Below are 27,736 nucleotides of genomic sequence, written 5' to 3'. Positions count from 1 at the left end.
TAGGTTCACAGAGTACTAGTATGTAGTGTTTGCCTTTTCTTCCTTGAGATCTTTCAAAGTGCATCCTCAGACAACCCCTGCGTAATTACCCAGATTCAAAAGTACAGGGCACTTTGTCCCTTGGAATGATTAGAACTTGAGGTACTGTGTTTGGATCATTACATCTTAAAGTGATAACTACAAACTCAATGTTTAATACCTGCAGTCAATCATGAAATATCTCACTACGTTACTATAAAAGCTAAATAACAGGACAAAAAAATATTTTTCAAATTAAATGGTGATGTAACAAAAAATGTAAGTTCTTTTAATTTGGATGCAGCCTCAAAAGTTTCAAGAGAAGCTTTCATTTATGGAAAACAGACAAATCTGACCCTGAATAGCAGCAGAGAAAAGAGAAAATGCACAGCTAATGAGAAAACCACATGTCCACTAACATAATGGATAGTGCAGGTTATCTGAAGATACCTTTAAAGTATGGAGGCCAGACACTAGCAACTCCTAGAGCACCTATCAAACCTGAGAGACGGACTAAATATCACCTTATTCTTTGAATTCTCTTCCTGCCTCTGGTATGTGTGTGTAGGAGAATGGGTGTGTGTGGTATAAAGTGAAGGGTGGGGAAGCGAGAAGTAAGCAAACTTTATTTTAAATTTCTGGGACTTAATTTTATCAGGTAATCTTATTCTTGTTTTGGGGCACTTACAGTAGAACAAAGGGCCACTATAAGCAGCATGGCCCTCAAAGCTGAACTAACAACGTGGTTGGGAAATATAACTGAAATGCGCTTGAGAGGGGGACCAGGTATGTTTCTCTTCTATCTCTTATCACCCTGAAGAACCTAAGTGGCGATGAGAGGAAAGCACACTGACATCATTTTTACAGCAGAGAAGAAAACAGGAAGTCTACAGCCTGATCCTATAGCCTTTTGGATATAATAAACCCACTGGATTGCAAAGGCACCTGGAATAAAGCTTCTTTCGCTCACTCATGTGTAACTTTAAAATTTTAAACAACAAAATCGTTAATGCTCCTTTCCCTGAAAGTGTTCAGTTTGTCAGCATCTAGTGGCCTTGAAGCAACTCCTTTGAAATCAGCAGTACAATACAATGGTTTTCTCTGTCTTCCTCAAGTACTTCTGGAAAGGAGAATTCTCATTTTGCAATTGCAATTACCACTGTAATGCTTTTTATTCATTAATATTCCCTCAGCAAGACTTTGAAGTTTTCTATATATTTTCATTCGTCTTTCAAACCATTCACATAAGATAGATGACACCTCCAATTTTCAGTTGTAGAAACTGAGGCACATCAGAGATCAAAGTCTTTTTCCTAATATATTTACAGACTTAGCAATACAACTGGGAAAAGAATATATAAACTGGGGAGAAAGTGGACCCTCTCATGTTCCAATCAAATCCCCTACTTCTAACACGTTGATCTGCATCATACAACATTTCATTCCAAAAATGAATGCCATTTCCTTGCCATCCTCTTTAAAAATGAAAGTGCTCATTTTTAGATTGCTTCACATTTAGGGCTGCCTCTTATTCTAACAAGCTTTAGGGACTTCCCAGGGGCGCAGTGGTTAGAATCCGCCTGCCAGTGCAGGGGACACAGGTTCGATCCCTGGTCTGGGAAGGTCCTAGATCCCATATGCTGTGGAGCAACTAAGCCCATGAGTCACAACTACTGAGCCCACGAGCTGCAACTACTGAAGCCCGAATGCCTAGAGCCTGTGCTTGGCAACAAGAGAAGCCACTGCAAAGAGAAATTTGTGCACCACAACGAAGAATGGCCCCCACTTGCTGCAACTAGAGAAAGCCCATGCACAGCAACGAAGACCCTGTGCAGCCAAAATAAGTAAATAAAATCGTTTAAATAAATAAATTAAATAAATAAATAAATAAACAAGCGTTTACCCTGAAGTCTCATCATGACCAGATCTTAACAACAACAGCTACTATTTAATGAACACCTAAGTTATGTGGCAAGCACATTACACAATACACAACACAATGACAAAAGTAAATGCTTTTATCCTCAGATTAATACAAAAGAATCATCGAGGCTCAGAAATATTACATAGGTTGTCTAAGTTCACACAGCTAATAAGTGATAGAGCAGGAGTCTTAACTCAGGGCTGCTCACTCTCTCTACCCTCTACCTCCCATCACCCCCACCATGGCCCCCTGACTCCAGAGCACAAACTCTGTCCACTATGCCATAAGGTGCAATCTTTTACTCGAAGGCAAAAGTATAGTAGGGCCAAAGAGCCTCATTCAACTGTTCATTGCTGTTGCATAAGAGCAGTTCACATGTCTGAAGCACTCGGAATGACTCACCTGATCCTCTGAAGGGTGAGAGCCGGGACTCCTATGCTGACATGACATTGGGAGGATCCACTTCTCTTTCAACAAAAAGCAACAGAAATCACTACTCTAACTCTCTTCCTGTAAGTCATCAGTTTGTTGTGTGTTGTTCTAAGTTTGGCAACAAGACTCAATCTTCTTAGTCTTCGATAACTCTGTGTGTGTGTGCACGTGTGTATGCACTCATGTGAGTGATAGGACAAATTCAGAGAAATTTCCAATTTGCAACATTTATGGGTGGGTGGATTTTTCTGTCAGAATTTTCTTTTGGTACTTATTCTCCTGATTGAGAATAATCTTGCAATCTCTCAGGAAAGAATTGAAAGCTCTTACATCCTGTGTAACCCTTAGCAATGATATAAAGTGATGTTAGAAGTCCATTGTCTGTCTAGCTTACCAGACAGTGACTCCAAGGCAGGGATGTTTCATGTTTTGCTCTTCCTTAAAACTGTGGTAAGAACACTCACCATGAGGTGTATCCTCTGGACACATTATAAGTGTACAATACGTTATTGTTGACTCTAGGTACAATGCTATACATTATTCATCTTGCTTAACTGAATTTTTATGCCTGTTAATTAATAAATGCTCATTTCCTCCTCCCCCTAGCTCCTGGTATTCATGATTCTCTCCTCTGATTTCACGAACTTGGCTATTTTAGATACCTTATATAAGTGGAATCATGCAGTATTTATCTTTCTGTGCCTGGCTTATTTTACTTAGCATAATGTTCTTAAGTCCATGTTGTTGCATACTACAGAATTTCCTTCTTCTTAAAGGCTGAGTAGTATTCCATTGTATACACAGACCACATTTTCGTTAACCATTCATCTGTTGATGGAAACAAGTTGTTGCCACATCTTAGCTATCATGAATGGTGCTTCAATGAACATGGGAGTTCTAATGTCTCTGAGATCCTGATTTCAATTCTTTTGGCTATATGCCCAGAAATGGGATTACTGGATCATATGGTTCTATTTCTAATTTTTTGAGGAAGCTCCATATTGTCTTCCATCGCTACTACACCCTTTTTTGTATTCCACTAATTGTGCAAGGGTTCCAATTTCCCCACATCCTTGCCAACATTTGTTGTCTTTTGTTTTTAAACAATACGCCACCCTGACAGTAGTGATGTGATATCTCATTGGAGTTTTGATTTGCATTTCCTTGATAATTAGTGATGTTGAGCATCTTTTCATATACTTGATGGCCATTTGTATGTCTTCTTTGGAGAAATGTCTATACAAATCCTTAGCTCATTTTTAAATTGGGTTATTAGTTTTTTTGCTATTGAAATATAGGAGTGACATATATTTTGGGTGCTAATTAAAATGCAGAAATGTTTTTACTGATAAAATGTATTTTGCTTACAACCCAAAAACATGTTGAAAAATCACAGTCTATTGGCTTAATGGGAATCTAAAAGATGGAACTTTAACATTTTAATCTAATCTAATATATATATAACATGAGCACACCAGGGCAGATACTGCCATAGGGAATTACAGTGACTTGTCCAAGTTTATCTGTTATTCCCTCTTTCTGCCTGAATAGTCCTTGATGAGCCAGATAACGTTGTACGTATCTTCCTCATACATCTACATCATGGAGAGTCACTTGTGTTCCAAGTCTCCAGCACTCTGCACACCCACCCTGGACAGGTTCTATCAACTCTCCCACCTCTGTGCCATCTCATTTACCCACATAAGTCCTCTAACCTATTCTTCTTTAAGTTCAATGATGCAAAGCTTAATTAGAAGATTGAATCTAGAAACATCAGTGAAGGGGAAATATCAAAAGAGATATTTTAAAAAGAAGTGAGGTACTTCCCTACCTCCCAAGAATATGTTCTTTTTCTTTTGGGTTACTTGATGTGGAGAAGCCAAGGAGTAAAACATCCTGGCTCTTATCAAAACTTCACAGTAAAGGCCATAAAATTTTAGTGCTGGAAAGAACCTTAGAGATGTTATAGAGTCTAAATCAACCTGCTCATTTTATAAATAAGGAAACTTCATGGCTTTAAAAGGTCACAGATAGGAATTGGCAGAACTGAGACACTGAAAAGGTGATAGTAACTCATTGCAGTGGCAAAACTATGGTGGTACCAGCTGCCCTGCCATTTTTGGTGGTGTTGGCCTTTCAGGAAGAACCACACAGAGCCACAGCTGTTGGGCTGCCAACCTCAGTAGCACCACTTATTTCAGGGGCTTGCAAACATTCAGTTAGGCCAGATTAGAAAAAACAGCAGACCGGAAGCAATGAAGGAGAAGACAGAAATGAACCAACCATTTCGTTTGGTTTTCTTTTACGTGAATCCTCTGTTCGCCTCAATATTAATTTAAATGCTGACATGTTGTTTCCAGAGAATGTTTTACTAACAAGTAAAAAAAAAAAGTGCTATCCTAGCACTTTGTTGTCTTGTAATAGCACCAGTCAACTCTGCCTTTCATCAGCTTCACTGTTGCTCACCTGCCTCTTCTAATTGTGAGCTGAGTCTTACTCATCTCCTTACCCTCTACAGTGCTTAACACCGTGCTTTGCACGCTATAGCTGCTTGATAAAATGTGTATTGAGTTGGCTATTGTTAATGTCAGCTTGCTTTCATTTTGATGTACAACAGCAGGAAAGAAGCAGCAATGAAATAAGTCCTTGCAGTTTATGAAATGCAACTCCACATGGTCAATGGGCATAATTTATAAACACTGGCACTACCTGTTCCAACTATGTTACAGAAAATTCTGTTCTGAGAAACTAAAAAAATAATATCAGGCCTAAAAATAAGAAAAGGAATTCACTTTATTTTGCTCTTGTGCATTGTTTCTTTTTAGAGGTTTATGTTTGTTCCAGGGAGTCTAAGTGAATAATCACGTTATTGGAAGTAAATCATTTTAGATATATCACTAAGTAATTTTGCCAATGGATACTACATTCTCAATTTAACATTATTACTATTTGATAACATGATGTGTTTGAAATTCTTTACAAACTGTCATTAAGTCTCCAGAGAACATGATGTTTCATATAATTTTGGAAAGACAAGCTAGGCACTCAGAAACCACATGAGCCAAGAGCCTTTTGAATTTAAATTTGTCCTTTGCCGTTGCCAGCTGCTCAAATGGGCAGAAGGAGGTCCTTCTAGTCAAATGATTAACTCAGGCATATCACATGCAGACTTCCTGACTTCCTCAATTTTTTGAATTCTGAAGCAGAGAGAACAGCAGAGATCATGTTGGACATCTTTACCAACCATGACAGTGAAATGCTTGGACGTATCGATATTTACTTTAGTGGTTGAGTTCACTTTATAAGCATTATTACAAACTGGCAATTTTATCCATCATTCACTCCATCATCAATGAGGAAAAGTCCACATTCTGCTCATCAATGTTCAATCTCTAGTGACACAAATACATGGTAGTCCAGCTAAATGTAATAAAATGTACTGGTGCTGTGACTACAGTGTGTATAAGGTATAGCACAGGGACGAGATGAAGAGAAAAATGTAAGAGGGTGTTATGAGTAAGGAGATAATGCTCAAGTTGAATCACAGCCATGTGTAGGTTTCTGTGAAATGAACAAGGACAGAAAGGGGGTCCAAGGTAAGGGATAAGGAGGAGGAAGAGGTGGAGCAATGGCTTTAAATTTATTCCTCCGGCTGGAGATTTGGGGCAATGCTGTGGGGTAGGGTGACTATAAAGGAATTCTGGAGCACTAGCGGGAGATGTGCAGAGCCTTGTACATGCTTTATGAAATGGGCAAAACAAACACATTGAAAGGTTTTCATCAGAAAATATCATGACAATTTGTGTCTCTAAAAGCTCTCTAAGCAGTAGCATGGAGAGTTAGCTGAAGGCATGTGAGATGATTGATGATAAGATGAGGAAAGTATTGCAATCACTCTGGTGAATGATGAGAAATGTTTGAATTAAGGCATGACAATGGCGATTGTGAAGATGAAGATCCACACCCCCTCATGCCTATAAAATATTTAATTAGCAGCTGGTGGGTGAATGTAAACTTTCTTTCTTTTTTTCTTTTTTTTGGATGGGATTTGAAGTAGATATCACTGAAAGGGATTGGTCTAGGATGATGAACACCTGGTTTCTGTCTTGGTAGCAATAGATAGAAGTTGGAAGATGGGGGATAAAGGGAGAAAGATGTTACATCTTTGTTCAGAAAGGCAAACGGGGTGTTTGTAGGGTCAATGCAACACCTACATGGAGATGTTTCATTGACAGATAGACATTTGGATCTGGAGTGCAGCAAACAGACCTGGGCCAGATACAAATATTCAGTGGTCATAATGATAGTTGAAGATGCAAATAAATATACAAGTTTGCCCAGTGAGAGTATGTGGTGTGAGAAAAGAAGAAGTCCTGAAGTTTACTATTTGGTTGACTGACATTATTTAAATTAATTGCTGCCTGGAAAATTTAATGCATCGGCACTTATCTATAATACCCTACAATATAACCTGACTGTAATCAATAGCTTTTCTCATCCCTGTCTCATCTATATGGACACCTATTTATCCTGCAAGACCCTGGGAGTGAGTACTTGAGCATCTGAAAATGTAATCCTCTGAGGTTAACTGAGGGCTACATGAATAAAGTAGAAGCAATAGATCTTAACTGCCTAAACATACACAGTGAGGACTTGAACTTGATGCTATATAAAAAATGAAAAAAAACATAGTGACTTTACTGCTATTAAGCAGGTACAAACTAAGCCAAATACTTTCACTATAAGAAAACTCAATAAAATAGGAGGAACTTTTATTATGCTGCAATCTACAGGGTGCAGTCCTAATGATTTAGTGCAATCATTGTCAAAAGTACTTCCAATATTTTGTAAGACAAACACTAAATTTTAAAGCTAATTTGTCAAATTAAAGACATCATCTTGTAAAAAAATTCACAAAATTGAATCTGAGCAAGTATGATTCAATACAAAAAGGAACAAACAGTAACGCAGGGGTTCTGACTGGGATGGTGGGGGGGAGGGGGAGGACTTCAAAAGAATACCAGTAGGGGAATCAGTACTATTTCTAATGCTCCCCAGGTGACGCTAAAGTGCAATCTGATGAATATACAATGGAAAAAAGACAGCCTCTTCAATAAGTGGTGCTGGGAAAATTGGACAGCAACATGTAAAAGGATGAAATTAGAACACTTCCTAACACCATACACAAAAATAAACTCCAAATGGATTAAAGACCTACATGTAAGGCCAGACACTATCAAACTCCTAGAGGAAAATATAGGCAGAACACTCTATGCCATCCATCAAAGCAAGATCCTTTTTGACCCACCTCCTAGAATCATGGAAATAAAATCAAGAGTAAACAAATGGGACCTCATGAAACAAAAGCTTTTGCACAGCGAAAGAAACCATAAACAAGACTAGAAGGCAACCCTTAGAATGGGAAAAAATAGTTGCCTATGAAACAACGGACAAAGGATTAACCTCCAAAATATACAAACAGCTCATGAAGCTTCATACCAAAAAAGCAAATAACCCAATCCACAAATGGCCAGAAGACCTAAATAGACATTTCTCCAAAGAAGACATACAGATGGCCAACAAACACATGAAAAGATGCTCAACATCACTACTCATCAGAGAAATGCAAGTCAAAGCCACAATGAGGTATCACCTCATACCAATCAGAATGGCCATCATCACAAAATCTGGAAACAACAAATGTTGGAGAGGGTGTGGAGAAAAGGGAAGTCTCCTGCACTGTTGGTGGGAATGTAAGTTGGTACAGCCACTATGGAAAACAATTTGGAGGTTCCTTAAAAAACTACAAACAGAACTACCATATGATCCAGTCATCCCACTCCTGGGCATATACCCAAAGAAAACCATAATCCCAAAAGAAACATGTACCATAATGTTTATTGCAGCACTATTTACAATAGCCAGGACATGGAAGCAACCGAAATGCCCATCAACAAATGAATGGATACAGAAGATGTGGCATATATATACAATGGAATATTACTCAGCTATAAAAAGGGATGAGATGGAGCTATATGTAATGAGGTGGATAGACCTACAGTCTGTCATACAGAGTGAAGTAAGTCAGAAAGAGAAAGACAAATATTGTATGCTAACTCACATATACGGAATCTAAAAATGGTACTGATGAACTCAGTGACAAGAATAAGGATGCAGATGCAGAGAATGGACCGGAGAACTCGAGGTTTGGGAGGGGGCGGGGGGTGAAGGGGAAGCTGAGACGAAGTGAGAGTAGCACAGACATATATATAGTACCAACTGTAAAATAGATAGCCAGTGGGAAGTTGTTGTATAACAAAGGGAGTCCTACTCGAGGATGGAAGATGCCTTAGAGGACTGGGAGGGGGAGGATGGGGGGGACTCGAGGGGGGGGGAGTCGAGGGAGGGAGGGAATACGGGGATATGTGTATAGAAACAGATGATTGAACTTGGTGTACCCCCCCCAAAAAAAATAAATTAATTAAATTAAAATTTTAAAAAAAAAGTGCAATCTGAGTTTTGAACCCTTGTACTAAGCATATGGGTAGAAGATGGGAAAGCAAGAAAAACTAGCCTGGTATGGCAGAGAAGACATTGTAAGTCATATTGTACTTGTGATTAATGGTCAGAAGCTCATGGAAAGGTTCCAAAAAGCTATGCATGCTATTGAGCAAATTATTCATTAAAATATTGTATACAATTTTCACTTTAGCTATGGTAGAGAGAAAAGGACTCAGAGAAAATCAACACTCATGATGAAAAGGAATGAAAATTGCACACTATATTACAAAATATGGAACTAGGACTATACTAACCTCCAAAGAAAATATCGAGCAAGAATGCAACAACTATTTTTAAAAATATGAAGAAACCTTCTGGCGTCAGGTGGGTGCAGGTTATATTAGCTATTCTCAGAAAGAATATTTGATGATATTTGTATGTAGATATTTTACACAGTGCTAACAATCATTAAACGTAACGATATGTATTTTTAAAGAAATAAAAATATTCAGACTTGTAAGGAGCTTCTCAGATTATAAATTTTCCCACAGGGTATCCTTTTTGATGACTTTCTGTTCATTTCTAGAGATGGAATTTGACAACTGATTATACCACAAACCATATATACCCATTCTCCTTCTTTCTTTCCCACCTGGGACACTAAATATTCTGTGGCATTTGCTGCCCCATTTTTAGCACCAGACAACATAACATTTGCTCCAGTGTAAACACAGAGGTCAGCAAAAGAAATCAGTCTCTTTCTTCAGGGTACCTTAAGGGTTCAAAATGTTGTACAGGGATTGAAATATACCAGGATTTCCATATTAGGAAACCTGTACTTGGTTTACTAGTAGAACAGTCCTGTTATCAAATAGTCCGTTTGCACTTTGTACCTTTCTTGGCACATTTCCCTCCTGGTGATACAGTGTATAACACATCTGTCCTACCCTCTGCTGTTGTAATGTAGTGTAACATAATCAAAGATCACCTTCGATTCTCCCAGTTCAGTGATACCTGGATTTGGTTAGTATTCCAAAATATTAGCTTAATAAATGAATTAATGAAAGAATAAATGAATGCAGGAGTGAACCAAGTGCTCCACTAGCATGGTATTGTGCCAGTTACCACAAAAATCAAGTTAGTATATTTACTTTTCACTCGCTCACTCATGCATTAATTTAGTTGTAACTGAAAACCTCCTATGCATTCAGCACTGTGCTGTACAGTCCCCTGTTGTCTAGGAGCTAAAAGCCTAATAGGCAAAAGTCAACATAAGCAGTTCTAGGGATTTAAGTGCATAAACACATGTTGGTAAATATGTACGACACATCCATTTATCTGAAAAATGAATATTAAACTAATAGTTATTACAATGTACCAATGCCACTAGTAAGCAGAGATTAAAAGCATTTGAAAGCTACAAATGAGAGTGATTCCTGATATCATGTATTTGGCTACCATGAGGTCGAGAGAAATTTTACCTGGAGCAATCTAGGAAGGGGATGGAGTTGCAGGATGACTGACCGATAGAAAACTGGTGGGGCTGAGGGCAGATGATAATTCTGAGTACAGTAATACAGCCTTAGAGAAGGCTTGAAGGAGCTACTTAGGCTAAGGTGTTCTTGACAGCTCTGTCCACAAAGAAAGTAGAGGGGACAGACAATAATATGAGAAGAAACCAAAGGTAGTCTAAGGACACAATGAAAAAAGTTTAAATTTTGGTTAAATCCCTGACTCATCTTTAGTATGTTCTTAGATGCTCTTAGAAGTACTCAGTTGAAAGAGAACATTACACCTTTTAACATTATTCTAAGTCAGGTTCTTTCCCTTAATGCAACAAAGGCCCTCTTCTGGATGAACATATTAGAAAACTAGATATACGTACTCATCCTTGTCCACCTTTTCTCGAAGCTTCTTTAGTTGTTTATTTTGGCTGAACTTCAAGTTTTGAATTATGTTCTCAAAGTATTCATCTTCTTTGTAGCTCAACTATATTAATTTAAAAGATTTTGGGAAAAATATTAAAACCAGTATCTTCAAAGTTTTTGCTAAATAACATAAAGAGATATTTTCTTAAATTCTATCACTTAATAAAGTTAACAGAGGGCAATAAAACTTGCCAAAGAAAAATTAAGTTCCAATTTAGCTTAGTTCTGTATTACAGATCACTGCTGTGCTGGCTGAATCACTACTTCAGTCTATTCTTTTGTAATTAATCAAATGAAACTAAGTGTCAAACAAGCTTTTGTACATTGATATTAATCCTTACAGGACAGATAAGATAAAAGCATTCTTATTTAGTACCTATTATGTTATAAGAACACTGTTATAAGAACTTTATATATCACATTCTTTTCATCCCCATAATAATCTTATGAAGATGTGCGGTTATTACCATTTTAAAGTTGAGGAAACTGAAGCACAATTAAGTCACCTGCCCAAGTTAATGAGTAATGGAGCTGAGATTTGAACCCTAGGAGTTTGATTTTGAATTTATGCTCTTAGCCAGTTAGTGAGTGGTGTAGCTGAGATTTGAACCCAAACAGTTCAGCTGTCAGGCTATGTACTCAGCCACCAGACTCCTGCCACAAGGGCCTCGGGGACTCACATGCTATAGGCAGCTCATTTTTTAAAAAGTCAAGCTTTTCTGCAAATGGAAAAAGAAAAGAGGACACTGTGCCTTGCAAACTCTCGTGTTAAGTTAGTAATCAGCAGATTAGGAATGACTGTCATCCCCGGATCTAGGCAAGGATCACCTTATCACCAGGGTTTCAAGTAGTTGTGGTAACTGCAAGGTTAACAACAAGACCCTCAGCTGAGTTGAAATCAGTATTGGAGTGACTTCAATCAACTCTGTTTTCTTTTCATTGTTACATTACCAAAGGGGAATAAAACAGTTTCCTGTTCTCAAATAGTAGATTTTTTTTTTCAAATAGAGAAGGCACGGCCTAGCTTATCCAGTGGAGGAATAATTAGAAAGTGGAAGAAAACCTGAAGATTTGACTTCTCAGACATGTATAAGATAAGAAGCCTGAGTATTGCCTGTTACCACTTACATGTCTACATCTTGATGCTCTTTAAAAAACACCAGATTTTTACCACTACTCTTAAAATGGAATATATGGAAAGCAAAATAACAAAACCAAATACAGACCGGGCCAATGAAACAATAGGCTAAAAGTAAAACAAACATAATTCTGGCTTCAGTGTTAAAGGCTTAATATCAATATAATATGACCTCTGGGTGTAGGTTATTTCACAAAATTTCTGGCCCCCCACAGCTAGAAATGACATTGCCACCAGCCCCAGGCATCATCAGTGCAGAGTCTTTATAGAGACTTACCTCAAGGTATTCATTATTCAGTTTGTTGTCATTTGAAATAATGTCATCAGGATAGCCAATCCTTTCTTTAATTGCTAAGGCCTATGAAAATTAGAATACTGAATGTGAACATGATTACGAACTTTCAGATGCAAGCATTATAGTTTGCCCTGGACTGGCAATTGAATAACTAGATTCACATTGTTTACAAAATGAGTATCTGACAACATCTAAACAGAGATCTTTGCAGTGGCTTTTTCCTGGAGTTCAAAATAAACAAAAAATAGTTTTGAAATTTACCTTCTAATACCCTATTCTCATAGGCTGCAGCTTTCCCAAGAAAACCAAAATGAAAACTGACAAGTCGTTGTTCCACATGTATTGTACTTTTATGAGCTTTTTCTCCGAAAGGCTTTTTTCTTCAATTTTATAGGAGGGGTAATATTTAGAACTTCCATTCTAGCAGCTTATAATTATCTTTCCATTTCACTGATTTGGCTGAGAAAACATACGTGGGCTTACAGGTTTAATGCTAATATTCTTCCTGAATATTGGTTCCTGGAGTTTTTAAGTTCTCCTTTGGTCTCCAGAGCTAGTGTACCTAATTTCCTTCCCACAGTTAAATGAACGATATTAGTTAGGTAGAAAACAGGGTTTTCCTTGTTATACCATCTCATATTTACCACTTGCTTACTACTATTTCTATTTTTACTATTTTAAAATTGTTTACTTACTGTAATGATTTCATTAGTACCACTTGTTTACTACTTGCTATTTCTATTTTTTATTTCTCTCATTTTTCTCAAAGATATTTAACTTTGGATTTTATCATATCACATTGCTCTTAAATAATTTAACTACTTTAAAATTTTCATGGGGTATTAAGCTTGCATCTCTGAGTTATTTGTTTTGCTATCAAATGGATGTGGTTTAGTTACAAATCTATTTCATAAGCCTAGGACTTCCGCAGTGGTTCAGACAGATGTGTCACTAAATCAGTTTGGCCAAGCCCATTTTTTTCCCATACGATTAGCCCATAACAAATCATCCCCCTCTCAATGGTACTTTATTTTCTAGAAGATATTTCCCCAAAAGGTGTTCTAGGAAATCTACAGAAATAAGAGGTACTACATGAAAAGGATATATTGTTAAATATTTGGGGTAAATACTGTGACAAGAATATTAAGCAGGCTTCTTCACTGAAGGACTTCTTAGAGTCTAAAATTAAATAATTGTAAGTATCCAAGGGAATGAATTAATTTATTCTATTTACTCACTCAATTTGTGTTCAAGGGTCTACAATAAGCCACATCCTTTTTAAGGGGCTGAGGATACAATGCTAGGCAAGAATTTCTACCCCTGGAGGGTTTACTGTAAAGGTCAATGGTAGGCAATAAAATGAATATTAACTCTCAAGTGTGATTCACACCCTAGAGGTATGTAACCTAGTCCAGGGTGGATCAGGGAAGCCTTCCTGCACCAAGTTTTTCCTAAACTCTTTCTGACCATGGGATTCTTTCATAGAGCAACTCATGGGTACAGAATTTCATGACCTTGGGAAATGATTATCTAGGACAATTTAATTGGCTACATCAAACAGAACCATGTTGTAATAGCTAGAACATGAAAGGAGCAAATCCAGTCTGAACTTCTGAGGACCTAGACAGAGCGACGGAAAGATAGCTGTGCTGGGGTGCCAGATTCTAGACCTGACCCATCCAGGGCTCTGTGATGGCTGAAAAAGATAATCCTTCTAGGCGATCTAATCCTGAAAGAAAACTAGACTACAGCTTGATTCTCTTACTATAATAGATTTATGGACTCTTTCTGTGTAAGTTCAAAGAATGGTCTGTTCTTCCTGCTACCCTAACTACAGAGGAATAATCAGGTTGCATGTGAATACTGCTCATGAACACATACAGTTTTCACTGGACATGTTCCTTCTAGTTTTATACAGTTATCAAGACAATGGCACAGTAAATTTAAACCTGAGATTTTCTTAGGCATCTCACTTTTATTCTAATGCAAGATAGTAAGAGTCCCAATGAAAATGCACAATGGGTGTAAATAAGAATAGTTATAAAAAGCTCCTTCAACATCCCTCTAACTGTAGGTCACCTTATAGTACTCAAATAACGCACTACCTTACATTTGCTTGAATAGAAATTTAGTATTTTTCTCCCTAGGTCATATTAAAAAAGACTAAATAGCACATGTTTAAAAAAATTTAGCTAGAAATTTGCATTAAAGATTAAGGGACTATTTTTAGATATTGGTAGAGGTCTTTTAAATATTTTTCATAAGAGGAGGAAAAATATGAACCACTGATAATATCTTTTAAAGCTTTCTTGTTCACACAAGATTTTCCTCTTGTTTTGTGAAGACTCCCTTTAAAAAAAAAAGGAAAATTGGAGATCTTTCAAAGTTTTGAGCTGAACATAGAGAGTAGGAGCTAGTAACAAAGAGACAATAAAAGATGAAAATCATAGAAAAAAAAACTTCATCCATGAAAAGTGTTCCTGGAAACACTGCATCTTGAAGGAACTTGCTTTTATTTTATGCAACCCTTGAATACTATATTTCTCCCAAATTTCTTAAAAGCTAATCTTTTCTTATAGATTTTTCTTTGATAGTTACCTTTTCTTCTGCTTTCTTTTTCGTTTCAGCATCCATCCAAGTAAGGTCATCTAAAGTCTGAATAAAAACTTCTCGGATCTGTGCAATTAAATCCTCAACCTTAAACCAAAAGAACAGAAGGAAAATTTAGGCCATGAATTAATTTTTTGTAACACAAATTTAAAAAAATTGAGCTATAAGCTGTCGTTATGTGATTCAATGATATGTTAATAAATGTAAATGTATAAATAAACTGTTGATCTAAACAAATGGATATATGTGGATAATTATATTTTTAAAGCAACACTGCAAATATCAATAGTAATGATTAAATAGGTCCTAATGTATACATTAATAAAAATCATCTCTAGAATGTATGATTTCCATTATCACGAATAAAGAACTAACATAAAATACTAGCTGTCATTACCATTAGTAGTTTAGTTAAGCAAGAAACAGTATTTCAATAGATTCTTTCACCATGTCTTTAAGTTCCCTTGTCTTCATTTCAGTAACAATAAAAAAAAGCGCATGTCTTACACTTCAATTAAACCCTGGTTTATTTTCTGGTTTGTAAGAAAATACCAATTCTTAGTCAATTTTGCTAATAGAAGAGATTACAAATGACTATATCATTAGAAAATGTGACTGGGTATTCTGAATACACTGCTTCTGGAAAATGGACAATTGAGTTTTGGATTAAACAATATTAGGAACAGAAACATAACCAGACCCTTGGGGGAGGGAGGATAAGATTTATTGGAAAGTAACGGCAAATTGTGATTCAGATGTTCTCTGCCAATTAATCAAATTTTAGCTAAATGATGTACTATTGTAATTGCCCGTCAATGCAAACAAATACTGATAGAGTATTGTGTTGAAAACATTACCACATGTTTACTGTCTCCAGAAAATGCCGCTTCCACATAGAGCCTTCCCACAGCATTTTCCATATTCCCATTGACATAGTTTGCACAACGTCTCCAAGTCGCTGTTTCTGATGTTGTGCCATAAAGAGCCTAAGGGAGAGGAAAAAGAAATGGCATTTGACCAGGAGTAGATGGCCGAGGCATGGTAAGAGCACAAATTTCACAGGACTATTCTTTATGTCTCCTAAATTCTTGGAATATTCATTGCTTCTCCTCACATGTCAGGATGTCCTTGCATAGGGTAAAATGTAATCCAATTGAATTATTACTTATATATGATCTGGAAATAAAGTATATTTTCAGTAGCATGTCCTAGAAGAACTGTTGGCTATTGCAAGTTAATATCTTTCTAGACAGCTTTAGAAAAAAACAACCTCCCCTCAAACAAACAAGATAACACTCTTGCCACTGCATAAACAAAAATGTGAAGTAATATTCAATAAATGTAACAGGGGCGCAATCTGGTATACAAGAAAACACATTCCTGTTTTTAAAGTTTTTGCTGAAGTTCCAGTACTTAGAAGAACTACATGTGAACAAATTTAAGTACCAATAAAGCGATTAACTTATGGAAGAGAAATTTAGCAAAACACCATTTTTACATTTTCTAATTAAAAAAAAATATGTCTATATTTTCTTCCAAAGGGTAAAAACTAAAAATTTCAATCAGACTGATATTTCCTTTCCATGACACCAACCAATACATATGTAAGAATTTCTCCTTCTTCAATCCCCCTGCCATCTCCCCTCACAACAGGATTGTTTAAATAATGCAGGTACAGTCTAATAAAAAGGTCTTAAGGCTATCTCCAGGTAGGTATATTCTCAGTGGATTGTCCACATCAATGCAGTCCACCTGTCTGTATGTCTAATGTGCTATAAGCATCAGAAACATCAAATTAATTGAGATAGATACCCTTGAAATGACACTGAACATAACCAAAAAACCAAGCTAGTATTCTTTCATGAACTGCTCAAATAACCAAATGCATCTCCATCCCGGGCAATTCAATCATGGTGCCAGAGCAGACAATCAAGGGACCACAGAGCACCCGAAAACTGGCTTTCCTAGGCAACATGGCTTAAATATAGGCAAAATAACCAATACTTGGCATTGCGTCTCTTGGCAAAGTTTACCACTTCTAGTAACGTACATGGCAAGCCTTCATAACCATGGATCGCTTTATGCTTTAAGTCTTAAGAAAAGAGAGATTTTTTCTTCACCTTGCGGAAAGCATTTCTGGACTCCTTGTAGGTTCGGCTGAGGCTGCTTACAAGATCCATTATGAACCGCCAGGACATTAAATTTTGAAGATCTCTGTATAAAAAAACCCACCACCCAGCAACAGAAAAGATGAGGCTGCAAAGCTTCTAAAGAGTGATATTAAATGTAAACTTTGGGAACACGGGCACTCTGACATACCTACCTGGCAGAATATTTGGTAAGAATGACCTTAAGTTTGGTTAAATATTCTGGAGCATAAACAACCACATCTTCCTCATTTGGAATATTAATATTCACAGTTGACATGATTTCATTTGTGAAATTTGACCAGCTGAATGGCTGGAAAAAAGCAGGCACAAAACATGCAGTAACTATGGATTTCTCTTCTTGGTTCCAAGACTCAATTATGGTTACAGGGTCAGACATGGTTACAGTGTCAGTTACATCACTATGTAATTATCACAATGGTCACTTTGATATTTGTTTGGGATTTTTCTCTAATTGCTTCAATCAGTTGTTGAATAAAAATTAGTTCTGCAGCATAATTATTTAAATGACAGAATTCAACCAACCATAAGAGCAAAAGCAAAGCTTCTAAGTGTAGCGATCACATGCTAGAAATTAGGCTCAATGTCAAATTCTTGGTCTAACCAATATGAAAGAAAAAGAAAAAGAAGAAAAAGAAATTTAGCTGTAAACATAAAGTTTCCTAGGTTTATGCAAAAATTTCAATGGGTATAAAATATTTATTTCTTAAAAGGGGATATTAATAAACAATCCGTTGGAACACGATAATACATCTCAGTGGAGATTGTGCTGTAAATGAAAGCACACTATTGTCCTAGCAGAGGTACAGTAATGGCATAGATACAACATAGATGGTCCAATGAAGATGAACAAAACGTATTTTAAGATATCAATATCAGGTCTACTGGCATGCAGTTTTCACACTTCAGAAGTTGGTTTGGAGTTGCCAGAAGATGGAATCTTATTTCTCTATTATTCTTTGAATGGGAATTGTGGTTATTCAACCACCAATGGATATAAGAAAAAACAGCAGAAGTGGAGATTATGCAAATCTTGCTAAAATGCTACATTACAATGTTTGAGAATGTTTAAGATTACCAATATCTTAGGCTCTATAATTTATATATATATATATATATATATATATATAAAAGCATATAAATACACTGGTCTCTTACTAAGTATGAAGTCCTATGTACTTTTCTTGATTTCCTTTGGTGGTTTGGACTATTCTTGCAAAATATATTTATTAAACACATTACATTAAAAAGCTCTATGTAAGAAATTCTTAACTCAATAGGTTATGCCTTTAAAAAGTTCTTGTTTACTGCAATTAGTACCAAAGAGAATTCCACCACTGAATGTGGTGGTTTGTAGATTTTCCCATGAATGTTGCTTCATTACCCTATTGTGTGTATCAACTAATACACAGAATACATGCATCGCCTTAAAAGAGATTATTAGATACTAGCTAAGGAATTACAACTAAGCGAAAAGATGTCAATTGATATTTATAAATGGAACCTATAGATATTTCTGTGTCTTGTGTTCTGTTTCTCCATTATTGCTCTGAACACCTCCATAGATAGCCTTGATGAGAACACGGCAAGTTCTATGAATAATTTATCCTTTTTCAGAGTTAAAAAGAAATCTGGTACTTATATTATTTGACTGTCCAATCCAATAGTTAGATAATGGTCTTTCAGAAGGACTTTTGCTTTTAATGTTTCCAAACCCTCTTCTATGATAGTTTCTAATATTATTACACAGCTGCCTTGAAAGGACTTTTACCTTTGAAATTAACTCTAATTAAATGTAAATATAATGATTTCAAATAGCTTTTTTCAAGTCTTTTCATGAAGTCAAATGGTTGATATCATCTAAACTCATTTTAATGTTCAATTTATTTCAATAAATAAAAAAATTGAATTTTAATAAACTGCTTTTTAATATTATAGTTTTAGAAATGGCACCAAAAGAGAGTACATAAAACTGCTACTTACCTTCCCATTGATCTCTAGTGAAAAGTTATTTTGGATCTGGGCTAATGTCATTTTGTTATAAAGAAGCATTGGATCATTTCTATCTTCAGATTTAGTTGTAGCCTATGGATTTAATTTTTTTAATCATTATTTTAGACCAAGAATTCTTTAGAAAAATATAAGCATATACAAGGGGAAAAGATATATGGCATAGGTACAACATAATTATATTTAAGCTCTATTCTGTATTTGTCTTATAATTTATTTCACCATATCAAGAAGAAAAGAGAAATATAAAGATAATATAAAGATTTTAAGTATATTCAGTAACAATTATCAAGAGTTGGCTGCAGTGTCAAGTATAAAATTTTTCAAAAATCTTTTTATATTTTGATAACTGCCAAACTGCATCACCAATACTTAAAGGCCTCTTTCCTTCTATGGCTACTGGGCAGCTCAGCTGTGTCTGTGGATATTTCATATGATAGACTTTCTTGAATATAGTCATTCCCAGTTTCTCTCTCAAATATTGTCTCCCACCCACCACCATTCAGTGTCCCAGTTAAAATTCAGACTGGAAAAAAAAAAAAAAAAAGCACAATTTCTGCAAGAATTTAAAGCAAGTAAGACTGAGAAAATTCCTAGCACATAGCACAGGTAGGTAACAAATTCTCTGAGAATTCTAGCATCTACTTTTGTGACTGTCCGCTCATCTGGCCTAACAGGTTTAGTGCTATCAACAGCATCCACTATTATTTTTCTTACTGAATCAAAAAAAAAAATATCAATAACAACTCCCCAACTAGTGGTTGAAAGGACTAAAAACAATTTAAGTGAAAGAGACAAAACGTAAAGATGGGAATTATTTCTCAAGTGACAATGGCTCCAATTTCCCCCTTAGGTCACTTATTTATTCATTTATTTAACAATTATGTTTGTAACATCTGTATCAAGAACATTCTGGAGAGTGTTAGAGAAACACAGGTGATTCGGAGAGGACTAAGACCCCACTACAATCTCAGAGTATCAGAGGGGAGAGAAAATGTAGACACAAAGAATTCTGAGGTAAGATACAACTACTACGGAGCTCAGGCTGATCAAAGGAGAACACGGTCTGGGAAGGTGCAAGTGGTAAAAACCCAGGGTAATAAACTGATCTCCTCTAAAAATTCTGTTTCCAACACAGAACCACATGTAACCCATCAAACTGCCATTCATCCAGCTGCAGCTCCAAGCAAAGTCTGGTTCTGATTCTAGACTTTTGGTTTCATGTAGCCCCAGGAAAGCTAAAATTGCCCTCAAAGACCTTCAGTCTTCAAGATTCTGATGGCAAAGTGACAAGGAGGCAGGGATTTAGGAGTGCAGGATGCTGTTTGCAATGGCTGAGAGCCTGGTGGCTCCTAGACTGAAACTGACCATGAGTTCAATCAATAACCCAGATATTGTTCAGACAGAGCTCACTGGCTTGAGACTGCAGATCCCGTCAGAGGAACATCAGACAAGAATGCGCCAACTCAGACTCTAAGGGCTGACCTGGAACTAGAGGAAACTCAGGAATACAGCCTTTGGGCTTTGCTGATAAACGCCTCCTGTCGATCTCCCCTGAGCTAATAAGCAGCCTGACAGTCTGAATTTGATGATATCCTACTGCAGTGTGACCATGTTCAGAGGCTAATACTTCTTAGCAAAGGGATAGAGACAATTTCTGTGGTCACCTTAAACTTTAAAATAAAGTAAAATTGTACTCATCAAAACTAAAACAGCTTTGCCGAATAGTTAGCAATCAAGTGTGTCCTAATCTCAACGGCATCTCAACAACAGTTTGACTGTAAACAGTTAGGAATCTGATGTAGTCCACTTATAATAGGTCATTAAGTATATCTAGTTTAATATTTGTCAAATTCAGTATGTCTCCTGGATGTCTGGAACCTGGTTTACTGTAAATTTCCACAGTTTCAAAGGTCCTCTTGAAGTCAATGATCCATTACTGAGCTGTGCACTTTTTATCACTTGGTTAAAGAGTTGTACCTTTTACCCTTAAAATATGATAGAGAGGAGAAAGAAACAAAAAGTGGTTGACATTGTTCAGTGTATCAGAGAAAATGTGTTTTACATTGGCAATTTCTTTTTCCAATTCCATAACTTTATTCATTTCCAAAGAAATCTGGTTTTCATCGACAGGCAGTTGTCTCTCCTGACGAATCAATTTGGCCACAGAAATCATAAAATCCACATATGCTGTACAAGCCTGCAAGAAATAAATAACAGTACATTGCTGAAGAACCTTCTAAATATTCATCATGGTGCTATAACTTAAAACTTATTTTCACTTCAGTATTAATTTTTTGTGACAGATAAAGCACAACAAAATAGAAATCCATTCCCGAATGCTAAAAGAAATGACCTGGACAAATTCTCAGAAAGTCAATGTGTCTTTGAATTATAGCAGAACAATAAAGGATCACTCTGAAAGTACTAAGTAATTTATAACCGTTTGGTTATGGAGATTTTATAATTTTCAACTTTTAAGCAAGCTAAATTGCTTTAATAAGAACGCAGTTGCAAAACATTTAGTAAGCAGTAACCTAGTGTTTTTTTCTTAAATAATAAATTATTTTGCCAAATTTCCTTTTATCAGATTTTCTCTGCTCATATATACATATATTTTTTCAACTACCCATGAATAGATAGCCGCAAACATATCACATTATCAGGACATCTTTTATTTGTCTCCTCTGGCCAAGCAGTATTTTTTTTAAAATGAGACTGTGTTCTCATGAGCTCCTCCAACACAAATCTGTGGGTTTTAGTTAATTCCAAAGCTGGCTCTCGTTGTCGTGAAATTTCTAAGATACCATAGATTTGAGCGTCAGCTTTCTTCTAAGAACTCAAATTCTTTCCATTTTATCTTCACACACATTTTAACTTTATGAAGATAAGCTATGAATTAGTTATATTATTGACCTTTAACAGAAAATATAAATGCCTTATTCAAGTTCTGAGTGGCATTGAACCCAGGAAATTGAATACCACTTTCATAACATTCCTATTTAGCTATTATTATCTATCAGCAGTTAAAATAAATTATAATCCCACCACGTTAAAATTTACTCAAAATTCAAGTCCCGGCACCAGTTTGGCGACAAGTAGATGACCACAATTAGGAAAGCCACACCACACAAGTGTGGGATCAATGGGTGTTTCTATGCTTTAAAGACTTGTCCACACAGGGTAAATAAGAAGGAAAGCTGTAGAGTGCTTGAAAGTTCCACAGTTTCAAGGGGGTTTTACAACCCTACTAATTGATTATCAGTGAAAGGGTCACACTTCTGGTCCCTGTGAGTGCAAAGGTGCATCTAAATTCACAGTGAGTCATTAAGAGGATCAAACCGAAAACTTATAGGGACACGAAAATATTTTATCAAGCAAGAACCTAAGCAAAATGTACAAAGTTATTACTGATTTGAAATTCAAGAGGACACCTTTAAGTAACATTTAGATACTGGCATTCCATGACCTTTACTAAATGCTAGGTAAACAGTTTCCCAAGGAGAAGGCTCTCTTTCAAGGATACCCTGCGATTGTGAGCCTGTCTAGCTGGCATCTCTATCCCTGGATCTGCTAATTAATAGAACTATTTTTCAGCTATGTGTCTGTATTAAAAACCTAATCACTAAGGTAACAGGGATAAAGGATCTTTTTATATTTTTGCCACCTCCACTCTTTCCCTATTAAAAAGTAACCAGAATTCTTGTTTCACTTTGAAGAAAACAGATATGTCTGAGTTCATACCTCATGGGATCAACTATTGCAGAGTACAAGCATGCAGTGTTTTGAATTAACTGTATTTCGAATCATATAAATTCGTCTGCATTCAGCAGAGAATTACTGCTGACTACGAAGGAAACAGTAATTTGAATTTTCCAATATCAACCTACTGAGATTTTTTTTTACTCTATGGGATGCTTTTTCATTAACGAGGTGAGAAAACAACAACAAGAGTGTTCTCCATTTCATTGACTCTGCAAACTGGTTTTACTCCAGTATCTTTATCCTTACAGGTGTATTTAAAGACTATAAAACTTGGCAAGCAGAAGAACTTTGGACAATGCTTCTAGTTTTACATGGAATACACTACTTCCTTTAATGAGCTCTACCACCTGGCAGCCTATTACAATGTGACTGATTAAAACATGTCTTAGTACCTTGATTATATTTCCTGGCTTCCAAATTTATCTAGTAGCTGTCAGAACCCAGGATTACTACTGCTGTTAAACCCTTTCTATAAGATATGACTCTACCTTAAGGTATCAATTTTCTTCCTTGAGCTACTTCTAGGTATGTAAAATGCCAAATAATAGCAATTGTCATAATCTGGGGAGAAAGTAATCAACACATATTTTAACATTTAAAAAGTACATTGGCCAGGATATTTTTTAAATACAAAATTGAATTTTTCTTTTCCGTCACCAAGAGAGCAACTAGTTATGAGGACAAGGGTCAGAGGCAGCTATCTTTTTTTGACAGTCACAAGGTAGCCTGGTTGGAGCTTTGATACAGTGAATCCTTTATGTAACCAACAAAACAAACAAAAAAAGCAAAACAAAACCCCTAAATGTCTATGTAGTCCTTCCTTTAAAAATAAAGCATTGTAAATCCCAATGCGTATAATAGCAGGTTCAAAGATGATAATTGGTTTTAAATGGTTGGGTAAAATCCCTAATAGCAGTTTTGTGAGCTTTTAAATTACACACTATTGGTGAGATGATATTTACCAATACACAACACCATGAATTATTACTCTAATTAGAACTATCTTCATATTGCAGGGCCAGGCAATAATATTTATATACTGTCTGTTCAGAAACTGGACTCCTCCTGCTTGGAAAAAAGCTGATATTCGTTGGAGCTGCCAAAGAGCAAGAGAGCAATGCCATGCCACTACTGTCTTTCATACCTAGTCTCTTTGTTAATAAGTAATAGCAAGTCCCAGGGAGGAACAAATAGCTCTCTGGACTGAATGGCTGATATCTGTGTACCTTGATGTGCCAGCAACGATGGACCAGGGGCTTCACTTTAAAAGATTCTGTTCCGGGACACCTAGCTTTTACCAATATTCTGCTCTTCCCTTTCCAAGACATAATGTGGAGCATGAAGTGACTGAAAGGTCACAGAACTGTCCTGTTCCTGGCCACTAACGCTGGGTGTGTCATTTCATAGTGTTACACAGCACCTTTCCCGAGGGGACACACAAGGGCCCCCACCAGGAAAGATGTTTCCTCTCAGAAGGCTTGGAATTTTTTCCCACTGGAAGCAGCGTATCAGGGATCATGCAGCTGCCAGAACACAGAGACTTGCTCCCCAAAGCTGGACACAGACATACAGAATCATGAGGCCATGCCTGGGGACGGGAAGTGAGAAACAGCCTCCACTCCCAGGAGGGCTCCGGAGCAGCAGAAACACAGGACACAAGAGGATCCACTCTGGACCAGCATGGGGACTGTTGGGGGCTTTCGTCAGATTATTAATGAGAGAGCCTGCAGGTTCATGTGAGAGGACTTATTGTGGAACTTCTAAGGTTTGTTGCGTATGTTTGGGAAGGTGCATGTAGTTCTTTTTACAAACTGAGTTCAGTTGATCTAAAAAATTTCTCGCCATATCCACTAACCCCCAAGTTCAAAAGCTCCTTTATGTTTTGTTAAATACAGATACTTGGACTGGGTGAAACCTCCTGACTGTTAGTCACCTGGTGCCCAGAAAGGACAAAATGAGGTCAGCAGTTTCTCTTCCAGGATCTGTTTCATCGAGTCCACCAAGCAGCAGTCAGAGCAATCTTTTTAAAAACCAAATCAAATCACATCTAAATTACCCATCAACCTCTACCCCCAGTCATCCACCTTGTATCATATCACCCTGTTTTCTTTTACAATGCTATCTCCATGCATCTTATTTCTTTAAATTATTTACTTGTTTCTTTATCATCTATCTCCTCCCGTTAGAACATAAGTTCCAAGTGAATAAGGACTATTTCTGACTTGTTTCCTTGGTATCCTTACTGCTTAGAAAAACATCTGTCACATAGTAGAAGCTCAATAAAAATAAAGTTAAATTGTAAGTATATTGAGTAAGTTTCCCTCACTTCCTATGTCATCAGGCTTCTAATCTCAGTCCAAGTCCAGAGCAGTTTTTCTGAGCTTGTATTTTGGGTAAATGGGCAAAGTGCTCTCTAGGTTTACCCTCATTTCCAATACCTGCTCATCCAAAGGACTGAAAACCTCAGCCTGTGCTCTTAGAGAATTTCAGCTTAGAGAATTTCCCTGGATTGTGTTTTCTCTTATTTAATACACAGGTCCTAGATCACCTCTTTCTGGCTTCCAACCAACCTGGTCATATTCCAAGTTCTCTATCTTCATCCTTAAAATGTTTCCTTTTTTTTTTTTTTTTAAATGAACATCAAATTTTTCTCAGCATTCTAAATTTCTTAATGACTCTGGCCTCCTTCTCCCCTGCCATGCCCCGTGGCATTGTATCAATACTACACAGCTTCTAATTTCCAGTTCCTTCATTAACTTCTAGGGCTCTCATTAGCTGGATCAGTGGTTTTCTAGCTTTTCTTTTAGCCTTGAAATTCTCTATTCAAATAAATGTTTTATTAATATACACACAAGAAAAATAAATCTTGAAGAATGTATACATGAAAGTGTGGCTACACAGAGCACTGTCATTGGCACACACAAAGTGGTCCTTACGCTCAGAAACCACTACCCTGGCTTATTCTACGTTCTCAGACAACACAGATCATTAAACATATCTATAATCCAATTATGCTCAAATATTTTGGGTACCTAACCTGCAGATTTCTCTATGAAGGAACAAGGCAAAAAGGGAAGCTTTGAGACCAATTCCAATTCATCCCAATAGAGTTCAGAGACTCTTCCGGAGGTGGTGATTTTTCAAGAAAATGAAGGTTGCCATTCTTTTCAGTGAATCAGTATGCAAGAGCTTTCTCACATGAAGGAGTTGATTGGTTTCATTTTAAAATTCCATGAATCAGATGATTATTTTTTATCGGCAATGTGTATCTTTCATATTGTTTTCCTAGCAAAAAATGTTTCAAATGTCTCTATTTCTGTCCTTTGAGGTTGCAATGTGTCATGAAGTGATCTCTTCAGATGATCGGAATATCTCAGAAATAATGTTCTATCTCTTGCACAAGAGACATCCAGCACGAGCGGCTCCCTGATGACCCCATTTTGAGAACAGTTTCTTCTGCCATGACATTTAGGAAGTTCTATTTATTTCCCGGGAAAGGACACTTTACACAACAAAGTGCCACACAGATAAATCCCAGTTTTTAAAACAAAAGTATGTATTTGTTCAGTATCTACAGATGTCTGTGTGGCCTTCCACCTAATATATGGCCTGAGGAACACTGTGTTATCAGTTTCATGCTATTAAACTCCTGGAAAAAGATAGAGTTTATCTAGTCTTGTTTTTGGCACCTCGTGTTATCCACAGAAGCTGGCTTAATTCGTAATTTTAAGTGAGATTTGCTCTCCAGGTTTTTTGTAAAAACAGCACCAACTAGAAGGAAAGCAAGATTGGGAACAGGAGACAGGACCATGTTGAAGGGGGCTACAGTAGATATTTCTCCTTATCTTCTCATAACAGAACCCTCTATTCTCTTTTCTTTTGGAATTGTCGATCAAAAGGTCTACTTCCCTGAGCCATAGAGATGGGCTGACAGTACCAACTAGTTAATCAGAGAGCCTGGTTCCCTGGACACAGTGATGGGTCAAGAGAAGGGCAGATGGCTCAATTAGGAACAATCAGAGCCCTTCCCTCAGAAACTGATAGACAATAAAAGAGACGGAATTTCTATTTTCTGGACTGTAAAGCTGCCAGGGGTCATCTTTGATGCCACAATGAAGACAGCTTGCTAGCAAAGGACTCCAACACAGACAAAAGCAGAACCTCGAGAATGGGAAAAGAGATAAAATGGTTCAATTGAATCCCTGGAACCAACCATGCCTGATTCATCCCTAGAACTTTACATTTAGATTCAACAAACAAACAGAAAACATTTTTTACAGAATTTAAGTTAGAGTAAGTTTCTATTGCTTACAATTAATGTTCCTGACAGGTGGATCTTCTTCTAATCCATGACTTAAACAAATCATTTTACTTATTTTGGTCTCTGTTTTCTCATCTGTAAAATGAGGAGTTGAACGAAATTCTCTAATGTCCCATTTAGCTTTTAAAGTCTGTGCATAAGAAACCTTAGTTAGTAAGAAAACATATGATTCTGCTATGTAAAAAATAGAAGAATATATATCTTTGAGTTTCTATTGCCTTAAGGCCTTTTCTCTTTAGGAAGGAAAGTACGGAACACAAAAAGGAACTGAGGTATTTAAGTTTAGAACAATAAGCAGAGGAATACAATATGCATTTCTCAAAATATGTTCAAAACTGCTAGAATAAAAGCACATAAGTTTGAAAAGCAGAAAGGTTTTTTTTAAACAAGAGAAAGGTTTTGTCTTTAAGGAAGGAGGTTAGATATAGTTCTTAAAAAACGCATTACCTATTTTCATCACTTAGTGGTATAATGACATATTTTACTGTTTTGAATGCCAAATATCACAACACAAAAATTTCATGCCTAGGGTATCAAAAGCCCAAAAATACCTCTGTGAAGTGGAATGGGCTTTCTTATAAATGTAGGTGCTGTTTTCATTGTTTATAAGAAGTCTGGTTGTAGAA

The 27,736-nt window shown here is 36.6% G+C and overlaps 1 protein-coding gene across 1 annotated transcript in view; it reads right to left on the bottom strand.

Moving 5' to 3' along the window:
• The window catches only part of MME (membrane metalloendopeptidase), an 88,910-nt gene that overhangs the window by 22,344 nt on the left and 38,830 nt on the right, over positions 1 to 27,736 (bottom strand). The window contains exons 9-16 of the mRNA XM_057740129.1: positions 21,090 to 21,224; positions 18,998 to 19,099; positions 17,170 to 17,306; positions 16,967 to 17,060; positions 15,704 to 15,832; positions 14,835 to 14,933; positions 12,219 to 12,299; positions 10,761 to 10,864 (exon numbers count right to left, since the gene is read on the bottom strand). Of these exons, the coding sequence (XP_057596112.1) occupies positions 10,761 to 10,864; positions 12,219 to 12,299; positions 14,835 to 14,933; positions 15,704 to 15,832; positions 16,967 to 17,060; positions 17,170 to 17,306; positions 18,998 to 19,099; positions 21,090 to 21,224 (881 nt within the window). The remainder of the gene's footprint in view (positions 1 to 10,760; positions 10,865 to 12,218; positions 12,300 to 14,834; positions 14,934 to 15,703; positions 15,833 to 16,966; positions 17,061 to 17,169; positions 17,307 to 18,997; positions 19,100 to 21,089; positions 21,225 to 27,736) is intronic.

The sequence above is a fragment of the Hippopotamus amphibius genome, chromosome 6, assembly GCF_030028045.1.
Source record: "Hippopotamus amphibius kiboko isolate mHipAmp2 chromosome 6, mHipAmp2.hap2, whole genome shotgun sequence".
Taxonomy (NCBI): Eukaryota; Metazoa; Chordata; class Mammalia; order Artiodactyla; family Hippopotamidae; genus Hippopotamus; species Hippopotamus amphibius.
The sequence above is the reverse complement of the archived record's forward strand: the minus strand, read 5'-3'. Positions and strand labels throughout refer to the sequence as shown.